Genomic DNA, 27,500 nt, shown 5'->3' with positions numbered 1-27,500 from the left:
AATCATTACATTTACAAAAGCATTCAAACATACAAACAAAAGGTAGATTGGTGGGTACTGACTGCTTTGCTCTGCAATTTACAGTACAGACAGCGAACAGTCATTGACAGACCACGGACAGTCTGCTACAGACCACGGACAGTCTGCTACAGACCACGGACAGTCTGCTACAGACCACGGACAGTCTGCTACAGACCACGGACAGTCTGCTACAGACCACAAACAGTCTGCTACAGACCACAAACAGTCAGGAACAGACCACGAACAGTCAGGAACAGACCACGGACAGTCAGGAACAGACCACGGACAGTCAGGAACAGACCACGGACAGTCAGGAACAGACCACGAACAGTCAGGAACAGACCACAGACAGTCAGGAACAGACCACGGACAGTCAGGAACAGACCACGGACAGTCAGGAACAGACCACGGACAGTCTGCTACAGACCACGGACAGTCTGCTACAGACCACGGACAGTCTGCTACAGACCACGGACAGTCTGCTACAGACCACGGACAGTCAGGAACAGACCACGGACAGTCAGGAACAGACCACGGACAGTCAGGAACAGACCACAGACAGTCAGGAACAGACCACGGACAGTCAGGAACAGACCACAGACAGTCAGGAACAGACCACGGACAGTCAGGAACAGACCACGGACACCAAACAACCAGAGGAAAATATAAGATGAGACATACACACACACACAGAAACACACACACACAGAAACACACACACAGAAACACACACACACAGCAACACACACACACACAGCAACACACCCACCCAGTACCAGTCAATAGTTTTAGAACACCATTCAAGGGTTTTTCTTTATTGTTCCTATTTTTCTACATTGTATCAAAACTATGAAATAACACTTATGGAATCATGTAGTAATCACAAAAATTGTTAAACAAATTTTTAAAACATCTTTTTTTATTGACACATTTACTCCTCTTCTCCAGACTGCTCATTATTACGCACACCTGTCACCATCATTACGCGTAATTTAAAAAACTCAGCTGAACTCAATCACCTGCATGATTACCTCCCCTGTATCTGTCAGTCCTGGTTCCTTCCCCAGGCGTTATTGTTTCTGTTCCAGTGTTTCATGTCTGTACGCTACTCGTGTTACTTGTTTTGTTCCTCGTGTTATTTAATATTAAAAGTCACTCCCTGAACTTGCTTCCTGACTCTCAGCGTACAAGTTATAGAATAACGTCTGGTCACCTGATGCAGCAATCCATCACTCTCCTTCTTGGTCAGATGGCCCTTACACAGACTGGAGGTGTTTTTGGGGTCATTGTCCTGTTGAAAAACAAATCATAGTCCCACTAAGCGCAAACCAGATGGGATGGTGTATCGCTGCAGAATGCTGTGGTAGTCATGCTGGTTAAGTAGTGCCTTGAATTATAAACAAATCGCAGACAGTGTCACCAGCAAAGCACCATCACACCTCCTCCTCCATGCTTCACGGTGCGAAATACACATGCGGAGATCATCCGTTCACCCAGTCTGCGTCTCACAAAGACACGGCAGTTGGAACCAAAAATCGCAAATTTGGACTTCAGACCAGACAGATTTCCAACGGTCTAATGTCCATTGCTCGTATTTCTTGGCCCAAGCAAGTCTCTTCTTATTATTGGTGTCCTTTAGTAGTGGTTTCTTCAGCAATTCGAACATGAAGGCCTGATTCACGCAGTCTCCTCTGAACAGTTGATATTGAGATGTGTCGGTTACTTGAACTCTGTGAGGCATTTATTTGGGCTGCAATTTCTGAGACTGCTAAATCCAATGAACTTATCCTCTGGGGCTTCCTTTCCTGTGGCGGTCCTCATGAGAGCCAGTTTCATCACAGCGCTTGATGGTTTTTGCGAATGCACTTGAAGAAACTTTCAAAGTCCTTGACATTTTCCAAATTGACTGACCTTCATGTCTTAAAGTAATGATGGACTGTCATTTCTCTTTGCTTATTTGAGCTGTTCTTGCCATAATATGGACTTGGTATTTTACCAAATAGGGCTATCTTCTATATACCATCCCTACCTTGTCACAACACAACTGATTGGATCAAATGCATTAAGAAGGAAAGAAATTCCACAAATTAACAAGGCACACCTGTTAATTGAAATGCATTCCAGGTGACTACCTCATGAAGTTGGTTGAGAGAATGCCAATAGTTTGCAAAGCTTTCATCAAGCCAAAGGATGGCTATTTGGAAAATGTCAAATATAAAATATATTTAGATTTTTTTTGTACACTTTTTTGGTTACTACATGATTCCATATGTGTTATATGATTTTTATTTTACCAGGTAAGTTGACTGAGAACACGTTCTCATTTGCAGCAACGACCTGGGGAATAGTTACAGGGGAGAGGAGGGGGATGAATGAGCCAATATTAAACTGGGGATTATTAGGTGACCATGATGGTTTGAGGGACAGATTGGGAAATTAGCCAGGACACCGGGGTTAACACCCCTACTCTTACGATAAGTGCCATGGGATCTTTAATGACCTCAGAGAGTCAGGACACCGGGGTTAACACCCCTACTCTTACGATAAGTGCCATGGGATCTTTAATGACCTCAGAGAGTCAGGACACCGGGGTTAACACCCCTACTCTTACGATAAGTGCCATGGGATCTTTAATGACCTCAGAGTGTCAGGACACCCGTTTAACATCCCGTCCAAAAGACAGCACTCTACACAGGGCAATGTCCCCAATCACTGCCTTGGGGCATTTGGATATTTTTTATACCAGAGGAAAAAGAGTGCCTCCTACTTCCAGCAGCATCTGGTCTCCCATCCAGGGACTGACCAGGACCAACCCTGCTTAGCTTCAGAAGCAAGCCAGCAGTGGTATGTAGGGGGGTATGCTGCTGGTATTAGGGCTGCTGGAGGGAGAGATGCAGGGTGGTATGCTGCTGGTATTAGGGCTGCTGAATGGAAATCAAATTGTGACTGTGTGTATAATTGTTTTGTAACTGTCTGATGGGAAAGATCTCCTTCTGAAAGATATTTACTCATGAACATCAACCTCTTGAACACTTCAAGTCTAATATATTACAGTTTGCATTGATATCCTCCCTATTCACACAGCAGATCAGCTGTGTGTCCCTAAAGTGGACGTGGTCACACACAGACACACACGGGTACACACACACACACACGGGTACACACACACACACAGGTACACACACACACACACAGACACACACGGGAACACACACACACACACACAGACACACACGGGTACACACACACACACACAGACACACACGGGAACACACACATACACGGGTACACACACACACACACACGGGTACACACACACACGGGTACACACACACACACAGACACACACGGGTACACACACACACATGGGTACACACACGCACGGGTACACACACACACGGGTACACACACACAGACACACACGGGTACACTCACACAGACACACACAGGTACTCCACGGGTGGTGGTATTTATGTTTCCTTTCGCTTTTGTGTGTGTTAAGTGTGCCTGCATGTATGTGTGTATGCCTGTATGTGTGTATGCATGTGTGTGTGTGTGTGCATGTGCGTGCGTGTGTGTGTGTGCGTCCATGTGTGTGTGCATATGTGTGTGTGTGCATGTGTGCGTGTGCGTGCGTGTGTGTGTGTGTATATCTTACCTCTTTGTGGCGCCTCCCTCCTCTATGTGCGCTATGATGATGCCGTGCGGGGAGCGCTTGGACCCTCGTCCTCCCGTAATCTGGATCCCCAGCCCCTCCTGACCTTTCACCATGTGCATCTTCCAGATTCGACTCCCCTCTCTGGGCTGGAGGACACAGACAAGACACATGGTTAAGGTCATGGTTGATACGACTCCCCTCTCTGGGCTGGAGGACACAGACAAGACACAGAGTTAGGGTCATGGTTGATACGACTCCCTTCTCTGGGCTGGAGGTCACAGACAAGACACAGAGTTAGGGTCATGGTTGATACGACTGGCCTCTCTGGGCTGGAGGACACAGACAAGACACAGAGTTAAGGTCATGGTTGATACAACTGGCCTCTCTGGGCTGGAGGACACAGACAAGACACAGGGTTAGGGTCATGGTTGATACGACTCCCCTCTCTGGGCTGGAGGACACAGACAAGACACAGAGTTAGGGTCATGGTTGATACAACTGGCCTCTCTGGGCTGGAGGACACAGACAAGACACAGGGTTAAGGTCATGGTTGATACGACTCCCCTCTCTGGGCTAGAGGACACAGACAAGACACAGGGTTAGGGTCACGGTTGATACGACTCCCCTCTCTGGGCTGGAGGACACAGACAAGACACAGAGTTAGGGTCATGGTTGATACGACTGGCCTCTCTGGGCTGGAGGACACAGACAAGACACAGGGTTAGGGTCATGGTTGATACGACTGGCCTCTCTGGGCTGGAGGACACAGACAAGACACAGGGTTAGGGTCATGGTTGATACGACTGGCCTCTCTGGGCTGGAGGACACAGACAAGACACAGGGTTAGGGTCATGGTTGATACGACTCCCCTCTCTGGGCTGGAGGACACAGACAAGACACAGAGTTAGGGTCATGGTTGATACAACTGGCCTCTCTGGGCTGGAGGACACAGACAAGACACAGGGTTAAGGTCATGGTTGATACGACTCCCCTCTCTGGGCTAGAGGACACAGACAAGACACAGGGTTAGGGTCACGGTTGATACGACTCCCCTCTCTGGGCTGGAGGACACAGACAAGACACAGAGTTAGGGTCATGGTTGATACGACTGGCCTCTCTGGGCTGGAGGACACAGACAAGACACAGGGTTAGGGTCATGGTTGATACGACTGGCCTCTCTGGGCTGGAGGACACAGACAAGACACAGGGTTAGGGTCATGGTTGATACGACTGGCCTCTCTGGGCTGGAGGACACAGACAAGACACAGGGTTAGGGTCATGGTTGATACGACTCCCCTCTCTGGGCTGGAGGACACAGACAAGACACAGGGTTAGGGTCATGGTTAATACGACTGGCCTCTCTGGGCTGGAGGACACAGACAAGACACAGGGTTAGGGTCATGGTTGATACGACTCCCCTCTCTGGGCTGGAGGACACAGACAAGACACAGGGTTAGGGTCATGGTTGATACGACTGGCCTCTCTGGGCTGGAGGACACAGACAAGACACAGAGTTAGGGTCATGGGTGATACGACTCCCCTCTCTGGGCTGGAGGACACAGACAAGACACAGGGTTAGGGTCATGGTTGATACGACTGGCCTCTCTGGGCTGGAGGACACAGACACCATTCAAACCAATGAGGGATCAGACACCATTCAAACCAACGAAGCATCAGACACCATTCAAACCAATGAGGGTTCAGACACCATTCAAACCATTGAGGGATCAGACACCATTCAAACCAATGAGGGTTCAGACACCATTCAAACCAATGAGGGATCAGACACCATTCAAACCAATGAGGGTTCAGACACCATTCAAACCAATGAGGGATCAGACACCATTCAAACTAATGAGGGATCAGACACCATTCAAACCAATGAGGGATCAGACACCATTCAAACCAATGCGGGATCAGACACCATTCAAACCAATGAGGGTTCAGACACCATTCAAACCAATGAGGGATCAGACACCATTCAAACCAATGAGGGATCAGACACCATTCAAACCAATGAGGGTTCAGACACCATTCAAACCAACGAAGCATCATACACCATTCAAACCAATGAGGGTTCAGACACCATTCAAACCAATGCGGGATCAGACACCATTCAAACCAATGAGGGATCAGACACCATTCAAACCAATGAGGGTTCAGACACCATTCAAACCAACGAAGCATCAGACACCATTCAAACCAATGAGGGTTCAGACACCATTCAAACCAATGCGGGATCAGACACCATTCAAACTAATGACTGTTCGGAACATTAAAGGCAATTATCTCAGAAACATCTTTTTGCAGATACAACCTTACAGTCCAAAGCTCTCGATATCACAAGAACGAACGTAAGGAAGTGGTTTAGATAGTGGAATTCAGACTCGTCTCCATGTTTCATGTTTCTAGCTCAAGTAGATTGTTTTATGATTACCAAGTTAGGTAGAGTGATTACCAAGTTAGGTAGAGTGATTACCAAGTTAGGTAGAGGTACCAGCAGTCAAATCAATGTGCTGCTGGAGATGTTGGGAGTGTTAGATTAGATGTGCTGCTGGAGACGTTGGGAGCGTTAGATTAGATGTGCTGCTGGAGGCGTTGGGAGTGTTAGATTAGATGTGCTGCTGGAGACTTTGGGAGTGTTAGATTAGATGTGCTGCTGGAGGTGTTGGGAGTGTTAGATTAGATGTGCTGCTGGAAACGTTGTCGAGTGTTAGATTAGATGTGCTGCTGGAGACGTTGGGAGTGTTAGATTAGATGTGCTGCTGGAGACGTTGGGAGTGTTAGATTAGATGTGCTGCTGGAGACGTTGGGAGTGTTAGATTAGATGTGCTGCTGGAGACGATGGGGAGTGTTAGATTAGATGTGCTGCTGGAGGTGTTGGGAGTGTTAGATTAGATGTGCTGCTGGAGATTTTGGGAGTGTTAGATTAGATGTGCTGCTGGAGACGATGGGAGTGTTAGATTAGATGTGCTGCTGGAGGCGTTGGGAGTGTTAGATTAGATGTGCTGCTGGAGACGTTGGGAGTGTTAGATTAGATGTGCTGCTGGAGGTGTTGGGAGTGTTAGATTAGATGTGCTGCTGGAGACTATGGGGAGTGTTAGATTAGATGTGCTGCTGGAGACGATGGGGAGTGTTAGATTAGATGTGCTGCTGGAGACGATGGGGAGTGTTAGATTAGATGTGCTGCTGGAGACGATGGGGAGTGTTAGATTAGATGTGCTGCTGGAGACGATGGGGAGTGTTAGATTAGATGTGCTGCTGGAGACGATGGGGAGTGTTAGATTAGATGTGCTGCTGGAGACGATGGGGAGTGTTAGATTAGATGTGCTGCTGGAGACGATGGGGAGTGTTAGATTAGATGTGCTGCTGGAGACGATGGGGAGTGTTAGATTAGATGTGCTGCTGGAGACGATGGGGAGTGTTAGATTAGATGTGCTGCTGGAGACGATGGGGAGTGTTAGATTAGATGTGCTGCTGGAGACGATGGGGAGTGTTAGATTAGATGTGCTGCTGGAGACGATGGGGAGTGTTAGATTAGATGTGCTGCTGGAGACGATGGGGAGTGTTAGATTAGATGTGCTGCTGGAGACGATGGGGAGTGTTAGATTAGATGTGCTGCTGGAGACGATGGGGAGTGTTAGATTAGATTTTACAAATTAGATAACATAAACCAAACAAAAAGCACAATGTTAAACAAACTCTACACACAAGGAAGACTTAACAATTTCCACATAGAATTGTACTTGAAGAACAATGCAGATGCACAGTGTGGTAACAGAATGACGGCACAGGGGTGATCACCATGGAATTACCCCTACGGTAAAGATGGACTATACCACACCAAGTTCACACCATTAGCTACAAGGACAGGTCGGTGTACACTGAGTGTACAAAACATTAGGAACACCTGCCCTTTCCATGACATAGACTGAGCAGGTGAATCCAGGTGAAAGCTATGATCCCTTATTGATGGCACTTGTTAAATCCACTTAAATCATTGTAGATGAAGGAGAGGAGACGGGTTCAAGAAGGATATTTAAGCCTTGAGACAATAGTGTATGTGTGCCATTCAGAGGGTGAATGGGCAAGACAGAATATTTAAGAGTCTTTGAATAGGGTATGGTAGTAGGTGTCAAGCGCACCAGTTTGAGTCAGTCAAGAACTGCAACGCTGCTGGGTTTGTCACGCTCAACAGTTTCTCGTGTGTATCAAGAATAGTCCACCACCCAAAGGACATCCAGCCAACTTGACACAACTGTGGGAAGCATTGGAGTCAACACGGGCCAGCATCCCTGTGGAAAGCTTTAGACATCCCTGTGGAAAGCTTTAGACATCCTGTGGAAAGCTTTAGACATCCCTGTGGAAAGCTTTAGACATCCCTGTGGAAAGCTTTAGACATCCTCGTGGAAAGCTTTAGACATCCTGTGGAAAGCTTTAGACATCCTGTGGAAAGCTTTAGTCCATGCCCCGATGAAGTAAGGCTGTTCAGAGGGCCAAAAGGGGGAGGGGGCAACTCATTATTAGGAAGGTGTTCTTAATGTTTGACATGTAACCCACAGTTTGCCATGTAATCGTCAATGTGACTGGCAGAACGGGTGTTGTATGTAGAGGATGATATCTCAGATAGGGTGGAGTGAGGTCTAAGAGGGTTTTATAAATAAGCATCAACCAGTGGGTCTTGTGACGGGTATACAGAGATGACCAGTTTACAGAGGAGTATAGAGTGCAGTGATGTGTCCTATAAGGAGCATCGGTGGCAAATCTGATGGACGAATGGAAAAGAACATCTAGCCGCTTGAGAGCATCCTTACCTGCCGATCTATAAATTACATCTTCGTAATCTAGCATGGGTAGGATGCTCATCTGAATCAGGGTTCATTTGGCAGCTGGGGTGAAAGAGGAGCGATTACGATAGAGGAAACCAAGTCTAGATTTAACTTTAGCCTGCAGCTTTGGTATGTGCTGAGAGAAGGACAGTGTACCGTCTAGCCATACTCCCAAGTACTTGTATGAGGTGACTACCTCGAGCTTTAAACCCTCAGAGGTAGTAATCACACCTGTGGTGAGAGGGGCATTCTTCTTACCAAACCACATGACCGTTGTTTTGGAGGTGTTCAGAACAAGGTTAAGGGCAGAGAAAGCTTGTTGAACACTAAGAAAGATTAAAACCTGTTGCAGATTCACTTTTGCTGTTCCCATTGCTGTTAACGGTTTTGCTCAGAGAAAAACAAACAGTCTAGTAAAGTTTAGTAAAGAGAAGAACCCTGAGTGTGTGAGTAGTGAGTAAGACACAAACAGACACTCTGAGAGCGTGAGTATTACCAAGTCACTGTCCTGTCCTGTCCTGTCTGAAGATGTTGTGTGTTGTGAGTGATGACAGGTAGGTAGGTAGGGAAGTGCCTGAGGACAGTGAGTCAGCCAAGGACACACTTGTCTGGGCTAGTCCTTTCATTTCACCTCCCAACCCTAACCCTCATCCAACGGTTAGTCCTCTCCCAACCCTAACCCTTATCCAACGGTTAGTCCTCTCCTTACACCTCCCAACCCTAACCCTCATCCAACGGTTAGTCCTCTCCCAACCCTAACCCTTATCCAACGGTTAGTCCTCTCCTTACACCTCCCAACCCTAACCCTTATCCAACGGTTAGTCCTCTCCCAACCCTAACCCTTATCCAATGGTTAGTCCTCTCCTCTCCCAACCCTAAACCTTATCCAACGGTGAGTCCTCTCCTCTCCCAACCCTAACCCTAACCCTAACCCTAACCCTAACCCTTATCCAACGGTTAGTCCTCTCCTCTCCCAACCCTAACCCTTATCCAACGGTTAGTCCTCTCCTCTCCCAACCTTAACCCTTATCCAACGGTTAGTCCTCTCCTCTCCCAACCTTAACCCTAACCCTAACCCTAACCCTTATCCAACGGTTAGTCCTCTCCTCGCCCAACCTTAACCCTTATCCAACGGTTAGTCCTCTCCTCTCCCAACCTTAACCCTTATCCAACGGTGAGTCCTCTCCTCTCCCAACCCTAACCCTTATCCAATGGTGAGTCCTCTCCTCTCCCAACCTTAACCCTTATCCAACGGTTAGTCCTCTCCTCTCCCAACCCTAACCCTTATCCAACGGTTAGTCCTCTCCTTACACCTCCCAACCCTAACCCTTATCCAACGGTTAGTCCTCTCCTTTCACCTCCCAACCCTAACCCTTATCCAACGGTTAGTCCTCTCCCAACCCTAACCCTTATCCAACGGTTAGTCCTCTCCTTACACCTCCCAACCCTAACCCTTATCCAACGGTTAGTCCTCTCCTTTCACCTCCCAACCCTAACCCTTATCCAACGGTTAGTCCTCTCCCAACCCTAACCCTTATCCAACGGTTAGTCCTCTCCTTACACCTCCCAACCCTAAACCTTATCCAACGGTTAGTCCTCTCCTTACACCTCCCAACCCTAACCCTTATCCAACGGTTAGTCCTTTCATTTCACCTCCCAACCCTAACCCTTCCTTATCCAACGGTTAGTCCTCTCCTTTCACCTCCCAACCCTAACCATTATCCAACGGTTAGTCCTCTCCCAACCCTAAACCTTATCCAACGGTTAGTCCTCTCCTTACACCTCCCAACCCTAACCCTTATCCAACGGTTAGTCCTCTCCTTTCACCTCCCAACCCTAACCCTTCCTTATCCAACGGTTAGTCCTCTCCTTACACCTCCCAACCCTAACCCTTATCCAACGGTTAGTCCTCTCCTTACACCTCCCAACCCTAACCCTTATCCAACGGTTAGTCCTCTCCTTACACCTCCCAACCCTAACCCTTCCTTATCCAACGGTTAGTCCTCTCCTTTCACCTCCCAACCCTAACCCTTATCCAACGGTGAGTCCTCTCCTTACACCTCCCAACCCTAACCCTTATCCAACGGTTAGTCCTCTCCTTTCACCTCCCAACCCTAACCCTTATCCAACGGTTAGTCCTCTCCTCTCCCAACCTTAACCCTTATCCAACGGTTAGTCCTCTCCTCTCCCAACCCTAACCCAGCAGTTAGTCCTCTCCTCTCCCAACCCTAACCCAATGGCTAGTCCTCTCCTTTCCCAACCCTAACCCAACAGCTAGTCCTCTCCTCTCCTCTCCCAACCCTAACCCAACAGCTAGTCCTCTCCTCTCCCAACCCTAACCCAGCAGTTAGTCCTCTCCTCTCCCAACCCTAATCCAACAGCTAGTCCTCTCCTCTCTCAACCCTAACCCAACAGCTAGTCCTCTCCTCTCTCAACCCTAACCCAGCAGTTAGTCCTCTCCTCTCCCAACCCTAACCCAACAGCTAGTCCTCTCCTCTCCTCTCCCAACCCTAACCCAGCAGTTAGTCCTCTCCTCTCCCAACCCTAATCCAACAGCTAGTTCTCTCCTCTCCCAACCCTAACCCAGCAGTTAGTCCTCTCCTCTCCCAATCCTAACCCAACAGCTAGTCCTCTCCTCTCCCAACCCTAACCCAACAGCTAGTCCTCTCCTCTCCCAACCCTAACCCAACAGCTAGTCCTCTCCTCTCCCAACCCTAACCCAACGGTTAGTCCTCTCCTCTCCCAACCCAACAGCTAGTCCTCTCCTCTCCCAACCCTAACCCAGCAGTTAGTCCTCTCCTCTCCCAACCCTAACCCAGCAGTTAGTCCTCTCCTCTCCCAACCCTAACCCAACAGCTAGTCCTCTCCTCTCCCAACCCTAACCCAACGGTTAGTCCTCTCCTCTCCCAATCCAACAGCTAGTCCTCTCCTCTCCCAACCCTAACCCAGCAGTTAGTCCTCTCCTCTCCCAACCCTAACCCAGCAGTTAGTCCTCTCCTCTCCCAACCCTAACCCAACAGCTAGTCCTCTCCTCTCCCAACCCTAACCCAACGGTTAGTCCTCTCCTCTCCCAACCCAACAGCTAGTCCTCTCCTCTCCCAACCCTAACCCAGCAGTTAGTCCTCTCCTCTCCCAACCCTAACCCAGCAGTTAGTCCTCTCCTCTCCCAACCCTAACCCAACAGCTAGTCCTCTCCTCTCCCAACCCTAACCCAACGGTCCTCTCCTCTCTCTCTTAGTACTAGCTGTTGAACCCCACTCTTTAATTCAAACAACATCAAAACGGCAAGTCCTCTCCTAGTCCTGACTGGCTTTTAGACCAACGGTGGAAGAGCCTGACACCAACTACAGCCATTAGTCATGAATGGTATTTCGCTAACAGTGAGAGAGAGACAGAACAACTCACCCTGATGAAAGCTCTTCAGCCGAAACGTAGCAACAACACGGAGACCAAGAGTGTGCAACTTTCTTAATTATTTGTAGAGACAAAGACCAAAACAACAGACCATCTGACACTGGGTGGAGTCGCAGTGCATCGGCATAGCTGATATTCAACAAGGCCCTTCCGACATGTCACAGTCAGTCACATCTCCGTTGAGTTCCCACGCTGTGTTACTTTTCCCCGTTTTCACGCTTCCCATCTCTCCTGAACTCCTCAGACAGTCTCATAGAACACAAGAGAGGCTGGATCAACCAGAAACACTGTTATCTTGTATACACGTCTTTCAGGTGTATCTCACACGAAACATATACTATAGTGTGTACTATGGTTGGAATATTATAGTTTTTACTGTAGTATTTTTTTGGAGACTTTATTGTAGTTTACTCTATAGTATATAGTATAAATACTGTGGTAAAAGAAAACTGAAGGTATATACTGTTGTGTTTTTACGTATATTTCTGTAGTATTCAATAATAGTGCTTTTGTTTTCTTATCTTTGACGTAGAGGCGTTCGCCTTCAGGAAACCTACTGGAGAAATACGACAACAACAGAAAATGTACATTTTCCATAAGCAGTAGGTCTGGGGTCTGAACAGAAAATACAGAGCTTGACCTCTTTTCTATAGCCTGTATAGAGCATAATGTATGGTGTATACTTGGCATGTAGGTTTCTCACTTACGGGTGGTACCAATTTCTATATGGGGAGGAGAATGGGCAATTTAAATACTGTTTTACTATAGTTAAAAAAGTGTAGTGTTTCTGCGGACATTACTGTAGTATTTACTATAGTTACAAAAAAATGTAGTATTTTTGCAGACTGCAGTGTTTTTGGGGATATTTTTGTAGTATTTACGACAGTGTGGAAAATACTGTAGTATTTACTATAGTACTCTACAGTTTACCACAGTATACTCTAGTAAGTACTCTTGCATTCTATAGTAAACTGTAGTATTCTTTAATGAAATAACTGCATGTTGAATCATCCAACGCATGAATATTGGGTTCAGCATCTGTAGGAGCTTTACAGTAGAAACCATAACAGTAGTTAGAGTTAACAGTAGTTAGAGTTAACAGTAGTTAGAGTTAACAGTAGTCAGAGTTAACAGTAGTCAGAGTTAACAGTAGTTAGAGTTAACAGTAGTCAGAGTTAACAGTAGTCAGAGTTAACAGTAGTTAGAGTTAACAGTAGTTAGAGTTAACAGTAGTCAGAGAGTTAACAGTAGTCAGAGTTAACAGTAGTCAGAGTTAACAGTAGTCAGAGTTAACAGTAGTTAGAGTTAACAGTAGTCAGACTTAACAGTAGTTAGAGTTAACAGTAGTTAGAGTTAACAGTAGTCAGAGTTAACAGTAGTCAGAGTTAACAGTAGTCAGAGTTAACAGTAGTCAGAGTTAACAGTAATCAAAGTTAACAGTAGTTAGAGTTAACAGTAGTCAGAGTTAACAGTAGTCAGAGGTAACAGTAGTCAGAGTTAACAGTAGTCAGAGTTAACAGTAGTTAGAGTTAACAGTAGTCAGAGTTAACAGTAGCCAGAGTTAACAGTAGTTAGAGTTAACAGTAGTTAGAGTTAACAGTAGTCAGAGTTAACAGTAGTCAGAGTTAACAGTAGTCAGAGTTAACAGTAGTCAGAGTTAACAGTAGCGTGCTGTTGTGTGTATTTGCTTAGCATTGATCCACTTTGTCTGTGGTTCTGTGGTGAGGTTAGTCACTGTGGATGACTCATGGGTGTACAAGGGAGAGTTTGTTGGCAGGATTACAGTATTTCTGAAGAAAAGCTAACTCAACATGCAGCTAACGTCATCCCCATTCAGAAGGAAGACGGGACTCTATGAACAACAGACTTTCTCACGTCATTCACTACTACTGTTTGTCTCCTCAGTTTGGTCTCATTAATGTCTGGAAGTGACCCATCCATCTTGCATAATGCCTTGTCTTCAATCTCTAAACTAGCCAGGCCTGCCAGGTCTTCAAGGCAGCCTAACCCGCTCTGATTGGCTAAATGCTGATTTATACCCAACGGAGGGTAGCGCAGTGTCGCAATGTCGTTTTCTGTCACTTTGTAGAGTGCATTGACATTTAACGTACTCCCACTGGGGCAGTGTTGTGTAGGCAATACCATACTATATGCAGGGTCAGTTAATACCATACTATATACAGGGTCAGGTTAATACCATACTATATACAGGGTCAGGTTAATATCATACTATATACAGGGTCAGTCAGTACCATACTATATACAGGGTCAGTTAATACCATACTATATACAGGGTCAGTTAATACCATACTATATACAGGGTCAGTTAATACCACACTATATACAGGGTCAGTTAATACCACACTATATACAGGGCCAGTTAATACCATACTATATACAGGGTCAGTTAATACCATACTATATACAGGGTCAGGTTAATATCATACTATATACAGGGTTAGTTAATACCATACTATATACAGGGTCAGTTAATACCATACTATATACAGGGTCAGTCAGTACCATACTATATACAGGGTCAGTTAATACCATACTATATACAGGGTCAGTTAATACCATACTATATACAGGGTCAGTTAATACCATACTATATACAGGGTCAGTTAATACAATACTATATACAGGGTCAGTTAATACTATATACAGGGTCAGTTAATACCATACTATATACAGGGTCAGTTAATACCATACTATATACAGGGTCAGTTAATACCATACTATATACAGGGTCAGTTAATACCACACTATATAAAGGGTCAGTTAATACCATACTATATACAGGGTCAGTTAATACTATATACAGGGTCAGTTAATACCATACTATATACAGGGTCAGTTAATACTATATACAGGGTCAGTTAATACCATACTATATACAGGTCAGTTAATACCATACTATATACAGGGTCAGTTAATACCATACTATATACAGGGTCAGTTAATACCACACTATATAAAGGGTCAGTTAATACCACACTATATACAGGGTCAGTTAATACCACACTATATACAGGGTCAGTTAATACCATACTATATACAGGGTCAGTAGTTATATACGTGGTCAGTTAATACCATACTATATACAGGATCAGTTAATACCACACTATATACAGGGTCAGTTAATACCACACTATATACAGGGTCAGTTAATACCATACTATATACAGGGTCAGTTAATACCACACTATATACATGGTCAGTTAATACTATATACAGGGTCAGTCAATACCATACTATATACAGGGTTAGTAGTTATATACGTGGTCAGTTAATACCATACTATATACAGGATCAGTTAATACCACACTATATACAGGGTCAGTTAATACCACACTATATACAGGGTCAGTTAATACCATACTATATACAGGGTCAGTTAATACCATACTATATACAGGTCAGTTAATACCATACTATATACAGGGTCAGTTAATACCATACTATATACAGGGTCAGTTAATACCACACTATATAAAGGGTCAGTTAATACCACACTATATACAGGGTCAGTTAATACCACACTATATACAGGGTCAGTTAATACCATACTATATACAGGGTCAGTAGTTATATACGTGGTCAGTTAATACCATACTATATACAGGATCAGTTAATACCACACTATATACAGGGTCAGTTAATACCACACTATATACAGGGTCAGTTAATATCATTCTATATACAGGGTCAGTTAATACCATACTATATACAGGGTCAGTTAATACCATACTATATACAGGGTCAGTCAATATCATACTATATACAGGGTCAGTCAGTACCATACTATATACAGGGTTAGTCAATACCATACTATATACAGGGTCAGTTAATACCATACTATATACAGGGTCAGTTAATACCATACTATATACAGGGTCAGTTAATACCATACTATACACAGGGTCAGTTAATACCATACTATATACAGGGTCAGTTAATACCATACTATATACAGGGCCAGTTAATACCATACTATATACAGGGTCAGTTAGTACCATACTATATACAGGGTCAGTTAATACCATACTATATACAGGGTCAGTTAATACCATACTATATACAGGGTCAGTTAATACCATACTATATACAGGGTCAGTTAATACTATATACAGGGTCAGTCAATACCATACTATATACAGGATCAGTTAATACCATACTCTATACAGGGTCAGTTAATACCACACTATATACAGGGTCAGTTAATACCATACTATATACAGGATCAGTTAATACCACACTATATACAGGGTCAGTTAATACCACACTATATACAGGGTCAGTTAATACCATACTATATACAGGATCAGTTAATACCACACTATATACAGGGTCAGTTAATACCATACTATATACAGGGTCAGTTAATACCATACTATATACAGGGTCAGTTAATACCACACTATATACAGGGTCAGTTAATACCATACTATATACAGGGTCAGTTAATACCATACTATATACAGGGTCAGTTAATACCACACTATATACAGGGTCAGTTAATACCATACTATATACAGGGTCAGTTAATACCATACTATATACAGGGTCAGTTAATACCATACTATATACAGGGTCAGTCAATACCATACTATATACAGGGTCAGGTTAATACCATACTATATACAGGGTTAGTTAATACCATACTATATACAGGGTCAGTTATTACCATACTATATACAGGGTCAGTAAATACCATACTATAGGAGGTAGATATGTGTAGGGGGAAGGTGACTATTTACAGGGTAAGTTCCAGTACCATAATAATCCCCAGTTTACAATTGGCTCATTCATCCCCCTCCTCTCCCCTGTAACTATTCCCCAGGTCGTTGCTGGGAGACTAGTCAGGATCAAGGCAAAGATGAAGGGAGCAAAGTACAGAGAGTTCCTTGATGAAAACCTGCTCCAGAGCACTCAGGACCTCAGACTGGGGCGAAGGTTCACCTTCCAACAGAACAAAAACCCTAAGCACACAGCCAAGACAACGTAGGAGTGGCTTCAGGACAGGTCTCTCAATGTCCTTGAGTGGCCTAGCCACAGCCCGGACTTGAATCCAATCGAACATCTCTAGAGAGACCTGAAAATAGCTGTGCAGCGACGCTCCCCATCCAACCTGACAGATCTTGAGAGGATCTGCAGAGAAGAATGGGAGAAACTCCCCAAATACAGGTGTACCAAGCTTGTAGCGTCAAACCCAACGAGACTCAAGGCTGTAATCCCTGCCAAAGGTGCTTCAACAAAGAACGGAGTAAAGGGTCTGAATACTTATGGAAATGTGATATTTCAGTTTTTTATACATTTGTAAATTTTCGCTTTGTCATTACGGTGTATAATGCAGGGAAAAAACTATTTAATCGATTTTAGAATGAGGCTGTAACGTAATATAATGTGGAAAAAGTCAAGGGGTCTGAATACTTCCCTGAGGTGCTGTAGGTGTCAAATACTTAAATACTTAGCACTTAATTTAGCTTATGAGTTGGGATATTTTACTATTCCAATAGTTCCATTGTACTGAGTAGACTAAATCAAGCAGCTCCATTAGACCAATGTGTTGGACCCATGTCACTGCAAGGAGTGCTCTGTCTAACCTGACTGGAGGTATCACTGCTTAGAGACTGTCTGTCAAACCTGACTGGAGGTATCACTGCTTAGAGACTGTCTGTCAAACCTGACTGGAGGTATCACTGCTTAGAGACTGTCTGTCTTACCTGACTGGAGGTATCACTGCTTAGAGACTGTCTGTCTTACCTGACTGGAGGTATCACTGCTTAGAGACTGACTGTCAAACCTGACTGGAGGTATCACTGCTTAGAGACTGTCTGTCAAACCTGACTGGAGGTATCACTGCTTAGAGACTGTCTGTCAAACCTGACTGGAGGTATCACTGCTTAGAGACTGTCTGTCAAACCTGACTGGAGGTATCACTGCTTAGAGACTGTCTGTCAAACCTGACTGGAGGTATCACTGCTTAGAGACTGTCTGTCAAACCTGACTGGAGGTATCACTGCTTAGAGACTGTCTGCCTTACCTGACTGGAGGTATCACTGCTGAATGACTCTGTCTTGTGTTCTGACAGTCCCCTGTGGGAGCGGTTCGGCAGGGTGGCGGTCCCTCCACTGTTCAGCAGGTTGCGGGGGATCGCTAGAGGGGGCAGGACAGTCATGGGCCCCTCATCCTTCCTTCCTGGTCTCCCCTCAGGGGGCGTGACCTCCATCTCCATGGATACCGTGGATCCTCTGTAGCCGTGGTAACCATTCTCCAGTGTCTCTCTGCCGCCATCGTCACAGCTACCGTCCGTACTATCACGATTTAACGACGACCGGGAGATGACGCCGAACTTTCGCAAACGTTTGCCATCGCCGTTCAGCAGGCTACTGGGAGGCTCGGAGGAGATGCCGCTCAGGTCGTCCAGGGAGTGGGCGGAGCCACCACTGTTGGTGACTTTGCTGTTTCCATTGCATGGAGGGAGAGGGGCTTTGCGCTTGATCCTCCGGAGCATGATCAGGTAGATGCAGCCGCCATTCCAACACTGGTCAGCCAGGTAACTGTAGAGAAGAGGAGAGGAGGAGGACAGGAGAGGGAGGAGAGAAGATGTAGGGAGAAGGAGAGGAGGAGGACGAGAGGAGATGGAGAGGAGGAGGACAGGAGATGGAGGAGAGGAGGAGGACAGGAGATGGAGGAGGAGAGGAGATGGAGAAGAGGATGAGAGATGTAGGGAGAAGGAGAGAAGATGGAGAGGAGGAGGAGAGGAGGAGGAGGGGAGATGGAGAGGAGGAGGACAGGAGAGGAGGAGGACAGGAGATGAAGAGGAGGAGGACAGGAGATGGAGGAGGAGAGGAGATGGAGGAGGAGAGATGTAGGGAGAAGGAGAGGAGATGGAGAGGAGGAGGACAGGAGTTGAAGAGGAGGAGGACAGGAGATGGAGGAGGAGGAGAGGAGATGGAGAGGAGGAGGAGAGATGTAGGGAGAAGGAGATGAGATGGGAGAGGAGGAGGAGAGGAGGAGGAGGGGAGATGGAGAGGGGGAGATGGAGAGGAGGAGGACAGGAGATGAAGAGGAGGAGGACAGGAGATGGAGAGGAGGAGAACAGGAGATGGAGAGGAGGAGGAGAGGAGATGGAGAGATGAAGGGAGGAGAAGGAGAGGAGATGAGGAGAGGAGATGTAGGGAGAAGGAAATTGGGAGGAGGGGAGATGGAGAGGAGAGGAGGAGGAGAGGAGATGTAGAGGAGGAGGAGAGGAGAAGGACAGGAGATGGAGGAGGAGAGGAGGAGGAGGGTAGATGTCAGAATAAGTGAGAAGCATATTAACAGTGTAAATCATCCTGTTACCCTTCCAGCTATCTTGATGCAGCTCTGATATCTCTGACTGCAGATTATTTCAGTTTCCAAGCCATTTCAGTGACATTATGTATGTCATTATCGTCTGAGTGGAACACAATAAACCAGTGGTCATCAACCTGTGGATCAAGGCCTTCCTAGTCGATCACCAAACATTTCTTTAGAAAAGCCAATGATAAAGGCATAAAGGCTTGTGCTCATTTATTTAGTGTTCTACTGTTGGTGGTTAGGTGCACTTGATTCAGAAACCCTGTTGGTGGTTAGGTGCACTTGATTCAGAAACCCTGTTGGTGGTTAGGTGCACTTGATTCAGAAACCCTGTTGGCAGTAGGTGCACTTGATTCAGAAGCCCTGTTGGCAGTAGGTGCACTTGATTCAGAAACCCTGTTGGCAGTAGGTGCACTTGATTCAGAAGCCTTGTTGGTGGTAGGTGCACTTGATTCAGAAGCCCTGTTGGTGGTAGGTGCACTTGATTCAGAAGCCCTGTTGGCAGGGAATACTCAGTAGGGTCTGTAGACTGTAGATGTGGTGTGGTTTCACAGGGAATACTCAGTAGGGTCTATAGACTGTAGATGTGGTGTGGTGTCACAGGGAATACTCAGTAGGGTCTGTAGACTGTAGATGTGGTGTGGTTTCACAGGGAATACTCAGTAGGGTCTGTAGACTGTAGATGTGGTGTGGTTTCACAGGGAATACTCAGTAGGGTATGTAGACTGTAGATGTGGTGTGGTTTCACAGGGAATACTCAGTAGGGTCTGTAGACTGTAGATGTGGTGTGGTTTCACAGGGAATACTCAGTAGGGTCTGTAGACTGTAGATGTGGTGTGGTTTCACAGGGAATACTCAGTAGGGTATGTAGATTGTAGATGTGGTGTGGTTTCACAGGGAATACTCAGTAGGGTCTGTAGATTGTAGATGTGGTGTGGTTTCACAGGGAATACTCAGTAGGGTCTGTAGATTGTAGATGTGGTGTTGTTTCACAGGGAATACTCAGTAGGGTCTGTAGATTGTAGATGTGGTGTGGTTTCACAGGGAATACTCAGTAGGGTCTGTAGATTGTAGATGTGGTGTTGTTTCACAGGGAATACTCAGTAGGGTCTGTAGATTGTAGATGTGGTGTTGTTTCACAGGGAATACTCAGTAGTGTCTCAACCACACCACCTCAAACGTCATCCCCTGATGAAGCATTGTTGTGAACACAGAACATTACTAAGGTTTATGTCACATAGTCATGCCACATTTATGAACCTTTTATAAAGCATGACATAGGGTTATAGAATGATTTGAAATACATTTATGTAGTGTTTATGAAGGCTTTATAAGCTGCACCTGGTTTGGTCGATCTTATATTTTTTTCAAGTCATGTTTTTTTGTGTTTTTTTTCCCCCTGAGTGGAAGATCTCAGACTGTTTTTTTGTCTCAGAAAAAGGTTGGTGACTGCAATAAACACATCCTGAACTAGAGCAGTGAAAACAGGAAGAGACGTGGTAGCCGAGGAAAGCAGCAGTATGCCAAACATCATGACTACTCAGCCCAGGCTATATTTAATACTATACTGATATACTGATACCTACTCAACCCAGGCTATATTTAATACTATATTGATACCTACTCAGCCCAGGCTATATTTAATACTATACTGATACCTACTCAGCCCAGGCTATATTTAATACTATATTGATACCTACTCAGCCCAGGCTATATTTAATACTATATTGATATACTGATACCTACTCAGCCCAGGCTATATTTAATACTATATAAATACCTACTCAGCCCAGGCTATATTTAATACTATATTGATACCTACTCAGCCCAGGCTATATTTAATACTATATAAATACCTACTCAGCCCAGGCTATATTTAATACTATATTGATACCTACTCAGCCCAGGCTATATTTAATACTATATTGATACCTACTCAGCCCAGGCTATATTTAATGCTATATTGATACCTACTCAGCCCAGGCTATATTTAATACTATACTGATACCTACTCAGCCCAGGCTATATTTAATACTATACTGATACCTACTCAGCCCAGGCTATATTTAATGCTATATTGATACCTACTCAGCCCAGGCTATATTTAATACTATACTGATACCTACTCAGCCCAGGCTATATTTAATACTATACTGATACCTACTCAGCCCAGGCTATATTTAATACTATATTGATACCTACTCAGCCCAGGCTATATTTAATACTATATTGATACCTACTCAGCCCAGGCTATATTTAATGCTATATTGATACCTACTCAGCCCAGGCTATATTTAATACTATACTGATACCTACTCAGCCCAGGCTATATTTAATACTATACTGATACCTACTCAGCCCAGGCTATATTTAATACTATACTGATACCTACTCAGCCCAGGCTATATTTAATACTATACTGATACCTACTCAGCCCAGGCTATATTTAATACTATATTGATACCTACTCAGCCCAGGCTATATTTAATACTATACTGATACCTACTCAGCCCAGGCTATATTTAATACTATATTGATACCTACTCAGCCCAGGCTATATTTAATGCTATATTGATACCTACTTAGGCTATATTTAATACTATATTTATACTCATACATTGCCCCTTTCTGATATTCTCTATTTCGTGCATGTTGTTGATACTGAATGTTATCCGATCTTCAACCAAAACCTGATATTAGATAAATGGTACCTGAGTGAACAAAATAACAGAAAATGCAATACTTAATTTCATTAATTTAATAAACAATGTTAAGCAACGCCCAATTCAAGAGTGTGAAAAGGTCATTCTGGTTGTGCCACCATTGGCTGCAATGGCCACAACCAAATACTTCCTGTAGTTAAACTATTATTATTTATTTTACCTTTATTTAAATAGGCAAGTCCGTTAAGAACAAATTCTTATTTACAATGACGGCCTACCAAAAGACCTCTTGCTGATCAGTCTCTCACATCACTGTGGAGGAATTTTGTCCAGAACCACAGCGACATTTGTGAGTTTGAACAACCCGTTTCAGGTGCTGCCACAACATCTCAACAGGGTTTAGGTCTGGACTTTGACTAGGCCGTTCCAAAACATTATATTAGTTGCTTTTCAACCATTCTGATGTAGACGAATTGCTTGTGTGTTTTGGATCATTGTCTTGCTGCATTACCCAGCTGGGCTTCAGATTCAGCTCACAGACGGATGGGCCTGACATTCTCCTGTATAATTATCTGATACAGAGCAGAATTCATGGTTCCTTATATTAAGGCAAGTCGTCCAGGTCCTGAGGCAGCAAAGCATCCCCAAACCATCACACTACCACCACCATGCTGGACCCCAAACCATCACACTACCACCACCATGCTGGACCCCAAACCATCACACTACCACCACCATGCTGGACCCCAAACCATCACACTACCACCACCATGCTGACCCCAAACCATCACACTACCACCACCATGCTGACCCCAAACCATCACACTACCACCACCATGCTGGACCCCAAACCATCACACTACCACCACCATGCTGACCCCAAACCATCACACTACCACCACCATGCTGACCCCCAACCATCACACTACCACCACCATGCTGACCCCAAACCATCACACTACCACCACCATGCTGACCCCAAACCATCACACTACCACCACCATGCTGGACCCCAAACCATCACACTACCACCACCATGCTGGACCCCAAACCATCACACTACCACCACCATGCTGACCCCAAACCATCACACTACCACCACCATGCTGACCCCAAACCATCACACTACCACCACCATGCTGACCCCAAACCATCACACTACCACCACCATGCTGGACCCAAAACCATCACGCTACCACCACCATGCTGACCCCAAACCATCACACTACCACCACCATGCTGACCCCAAACCATCACACTACCACCACCATGCAAATTGTAATTATTTGCTCCTATGGTCTATTTATTGTCTACCTCCTCATGCCTTTTGCACACACTGTATATATACTTTATTTTTTTCTACTGTGTCATCGACTTGTTTATTGTGTTATTGGCTTGTTTGTTTACTCCATGTGTAACTCTGTGTAGTTGTCTGTGTCACACTGCTATGCTTTATCTTGGCCAGGTCGCAGTTGTAAATCAGAACTTGTTCTCAACTGGCCTACCTGGTTAAATAAAGGTGTTCTCAACTAGCCTACCTGGTTAAATAAAGGTGTTCTCAACTAGCCTACCTGGTTAAATAAAGGTGAAATAAGTAATAAATGGAGAAATAAAATGAAAAAATGCTTGACCGTTGGTGGAATGCAGTGTTTTGGTTTCAAGTCTGAAAGTGAAATGACACATTTCAGAAGCCTTTTTAAAACCTCTAGTACCAGGTTTACAGTTCTTCTTCTGTAACTGCAGTCACTTCTGGCTGACTTTGAAAATAATTTGCAGACGTGTGTGTGTGTGTGTGCGTGTATGTGCGTGTGTGTGTGTGTGCGTGTGTGTGTGTGCGCGTGTCCGTGTGTGTGTGTGTGTGTGCGCGTGTGTGCGTGTGTGTGTGTGAGTGTGTGTGTGTGTGTGTGTGTGCGTGTGTGCGCGTGTGTGTGCGTGTCCGTGTGTGCGTGCGTGTCCGTGTGTGTGTGCGCGTGTGTGTGTGTGTGTGTGCGTGTGTGTGTGCGCGTGTGTGTGTGTGCGTGTGTGTGTGCGTGTGTGCGTGTGTGTGTGCGCGTGTGCGTGTCTTTATTCCAGTTACACATTAACCTGACCAGGGACTAGTGCGTTTTACTACATCGTATGATAATGGGTAATGACAGGTCTGTAATTCTCTTCCTCAAAGCTCCAACTGCTTTTCCAGGTGTGTTTCTGGTATACAGGTTAGAGAAAATAAGAGCTAGGCCCCAAAACAAACCCTAAACGAGGTAGGGTTTAGTGTACATCATTACATAGCTTGCTCTGAGCTAATGCATGTGTAGAGTATTCTTGCTGATAGGCCAAGGCATAGTCATAGGGCAACCATAGCCAATTTCCCCAATCCAAGTACACAACATAACTACGGAGGAAAATTATAGTTAAAATCACAATCATACCCACACTGGCTTTAATGATAGTTAGATCATACCCACACTGGTTTTAATGATAGTTAGATCATACCCACACTGGTTTTAATGATAGTTAGATCATACCCACACTGGCTTTAATGATAGTTAGATCATATCCACACTGGCTTTAATGATAGTTAGATCATACCCAAACTGGCTTTAATGATAGTTAGATCATACCCACACTGGTTGTAATGATAGTTAGATCATACCCACACTGGTTGTAATGATAGTTAGATCATACCCACTGGCTTTAATGATAGTTAGATCATACCCACACTGGTTTTAATGATAGTTAGATCATACCCACACTGGTTTTATTGATAGTTAGATCATACCCACACTGGCTTTAATGATAGTTAGATCATACCCACACTGGTTTTAATGATAGTTAGATCATACCCAAACTGGCTTTAATGATAGTTAGATCATACCTACACTGGTTTTAATGATAGTTAGATCATACCCACACTGGCTTTAATGATAGTTAGATCATACCCACACTGGTTTTAATGATAGTTAGATCATACCCACACTGGTTTTAATGATAGTTAGATCATACCCACACTGGATTTAATGATAGTTAGATCATACCCACACTGGCTTTAATGATAGTTAGATCATACCCACACTGGTTGTAATGATAGTTAGATCATACCCACACTGGCTTTAATGATAGTTAGATCATACCCACACAGGCTTTAATGATAGTTAGATCATACCCACACTGGCTTTAATGATAGTTAGATCATACCCACACTGGCTTTAATGATAGTTAGATCATACCCACACTGGCTTTAATGATAGTTAGATCATACCCACACTGGCTTTAATGAGTTAGTTCATACCCACACTGGCTTTAATGATAGTTAGATCATACCCACACTGGCTTTAATGATAGTTAGATCATACCCACACTGGTTTTAATGATAGTTAGATCATACCCACACTGGTTGTAATGATAGTTAGATCATACCCACACTGGCTTTCATGACAGATCATACCCACACTGGCTTTAATGACAGATCATACCCACACTGGCTTTAATGATAGTTAGATCATACCCACACTGGCTTTAATGACAGATCATACCCACACTGGCTTTAATGACATATAATACCCACACTGGCTTTAATGACAGATCATACCCACACTGGCTTTAATGATAGTTAGATCATACCCACACTGGTTTTAATGATAGTTAGATCATACCCACACTGGTTTTAATGATAGTTAGATCATACCCACACTGGCTTTAATGATAGTTAGATCATACCCACACTGGTTGTAATGATAGTTAGATCATACCCACACTGGCTTTCATGACAGATCATACCCACACTGGTTGTAATGATAGTTAGATCATACCCACACTGGTTGTAATGATAGTTAGATCATACCCAAACTGGTTGTAATGATAGTTAGATCATACCCACACTGGCTTTCATGACAGATCATACCCACACTGTTTTACTGATAGTTAGATCATACCCACTGGCTTTAATGACAGATCATACCCACACTGGTTTTAATGATAGTTAGATCATACCCACACTGGCTTTAATGACAGATCATACCCACACTGGCTTTAATGATAGTTAGATCATACCCACACTGGCTTTAATGATAGTTAGATCATACCTACACTGGTTTTAATGATAGTTAGATCATACCCACACTGGCTTTAATGATAGTTAGATCATACCCACACTGGTTTTAATGATAGTTAGATCATACCCACACTGGTTTTAATGATAGTTAGATCATACCCACACTGGCTTTAATGATAGTTAGATCATACCCACACTGGCTTTAATGATAGTTAGATCATGCCCACACTGGTTGTAATGATAGTTAGATCATACCCACACTGGCTTTAATGATAGTTAGATCATACCCACACTGGCTTTAATGATAGTTAGATCATACCCACACTAGCTTTAATGATAGTTAGATCATACCCACACAGGCTTTAATGATAGTTAGATCATACCCACACTGGCTTTAATGATAGTTAGATCATACCCACACTGGCTTTAATGATAGTTAGATCATACCCACACTGGCTTTAATGATAGTTAGATCATACCCACACTGGCTTTAATGAGTTAGTTCATACCCACACTGGCTTTAATGATAGTTAGATCATACCCACACTGGCTTTAATGATAGTTAGATCATACCCACACTGGTTTTAATGATAGTTAGATCATACCCACACTGGTTGTAATGATAGTTAGATCATACCCACACTGGCTTTCATGACAGATCATACCCACACTGGCTTTAATGACAGATCATACCCACACTGGCTTTAATGATAGTTAGATAATACCCACACTGGCTTTAATGACAGATCATACCCACACTGGCTTTAATGACAGATAATACCCACACTGGCTTTAATGACAGATCATACCCACACTGGCTTTAATGACAGATCATACCCACACTGGCTTTAATGATAGTTAGATCATACCCACACTGGTTTTAATAATAGTTAGATCATACCCACACTGGTTGTAATGATAGTTAGATCATACCCACACTGGCTTTAATGATAGTTAGATCATACCCACACTGGTTGTAATGATAGTTAGATCATAACCACACTGGCTTTCATGACAGATCATACCCACACTGGTTGTAATGATAGTTAAATCATACCCACACTGGTTGTAATGATAGTTAGATCATACCCACACTGGTTGTAATGATAGTTAGATCATACCCACACTGGCTTTCATGACAGATCATACCCACACTGTTTTAATGATAGTTAGATCATACCCACTGGCTTTAATGACAGATCATACCCACACTGGTTTTAATGATAGTTAGATCATGCCCACTGGCTTTAATGATAGTTAGATCATGTCCACTGGTTTTAGTGATAGTTAGATCATGCCCACACTGGTTGTAATGATAGTTAGATCATACCCACACTGTTTTAATGATAGTTAGATCATACCCACTGGCTTTAATGACAGATCATACCCACACTGGTTTTAATGATAGTTAGATCATGCCCACTGGCTTTAATGATAGTTAGATCATGTCCACTGGTTTTAGTGATAGTTAGATCATGCCCACACTGGTTGTAATGATAGTTAGATCATACCCACACTGGCTTTAATGATAGTTAGAT

At 44.2% G+C, this 27,500-nt stretch overlaps 1 protein-coding gene across 1 annotated transcript in view; it reads right to left on the bottom strand.

The window, feature by feature from the left end:
* LOC139410556 (PDZ domain-containing protein 2-like) overlaps window positions 1-27,500 on the bottom strand; it is a 129,366-nt gene that overhangs the window by 55,123 nt on the left and 46,743 nt on the right. The window contains exons 4-5 of the mRNA XM_071155845.1: window positions 17,969-18,485; window positions 3,680-3,825 (exon numbers count right to left, since the gene is read on the bottom strand). Coding sequence (XP_071011946.1) covers window positions 3,680-3,825; window positions 17,969-18,485 — 663 coding nt within the window. The remainder of the gene's footprint in view (window positions 1-3,679; window positions 3,826-17,968; window positions 18,486-27,500) is intronic.

This window comes from Oncorhynchus clarkii, chromosome 6 (assembly GCF_045791955.1).
Source record: "Oncorhynchus clarkii lewisi isolate Uvic-CL-2024 chromosome 6, UVic_Ocla_1.0, whole genome shotgun sequence".
NCBI lineage: Eukaryota > Metazoa > Chordata > Actinopteri > Salmoniformes > Salmonidae > Oncorhynchus > Oncorhynchus clarkii.
Note: the sequence above shows the minus strand (reverse complement) of the source record. Positions and strands in the feature narration are given on the sequence as shown.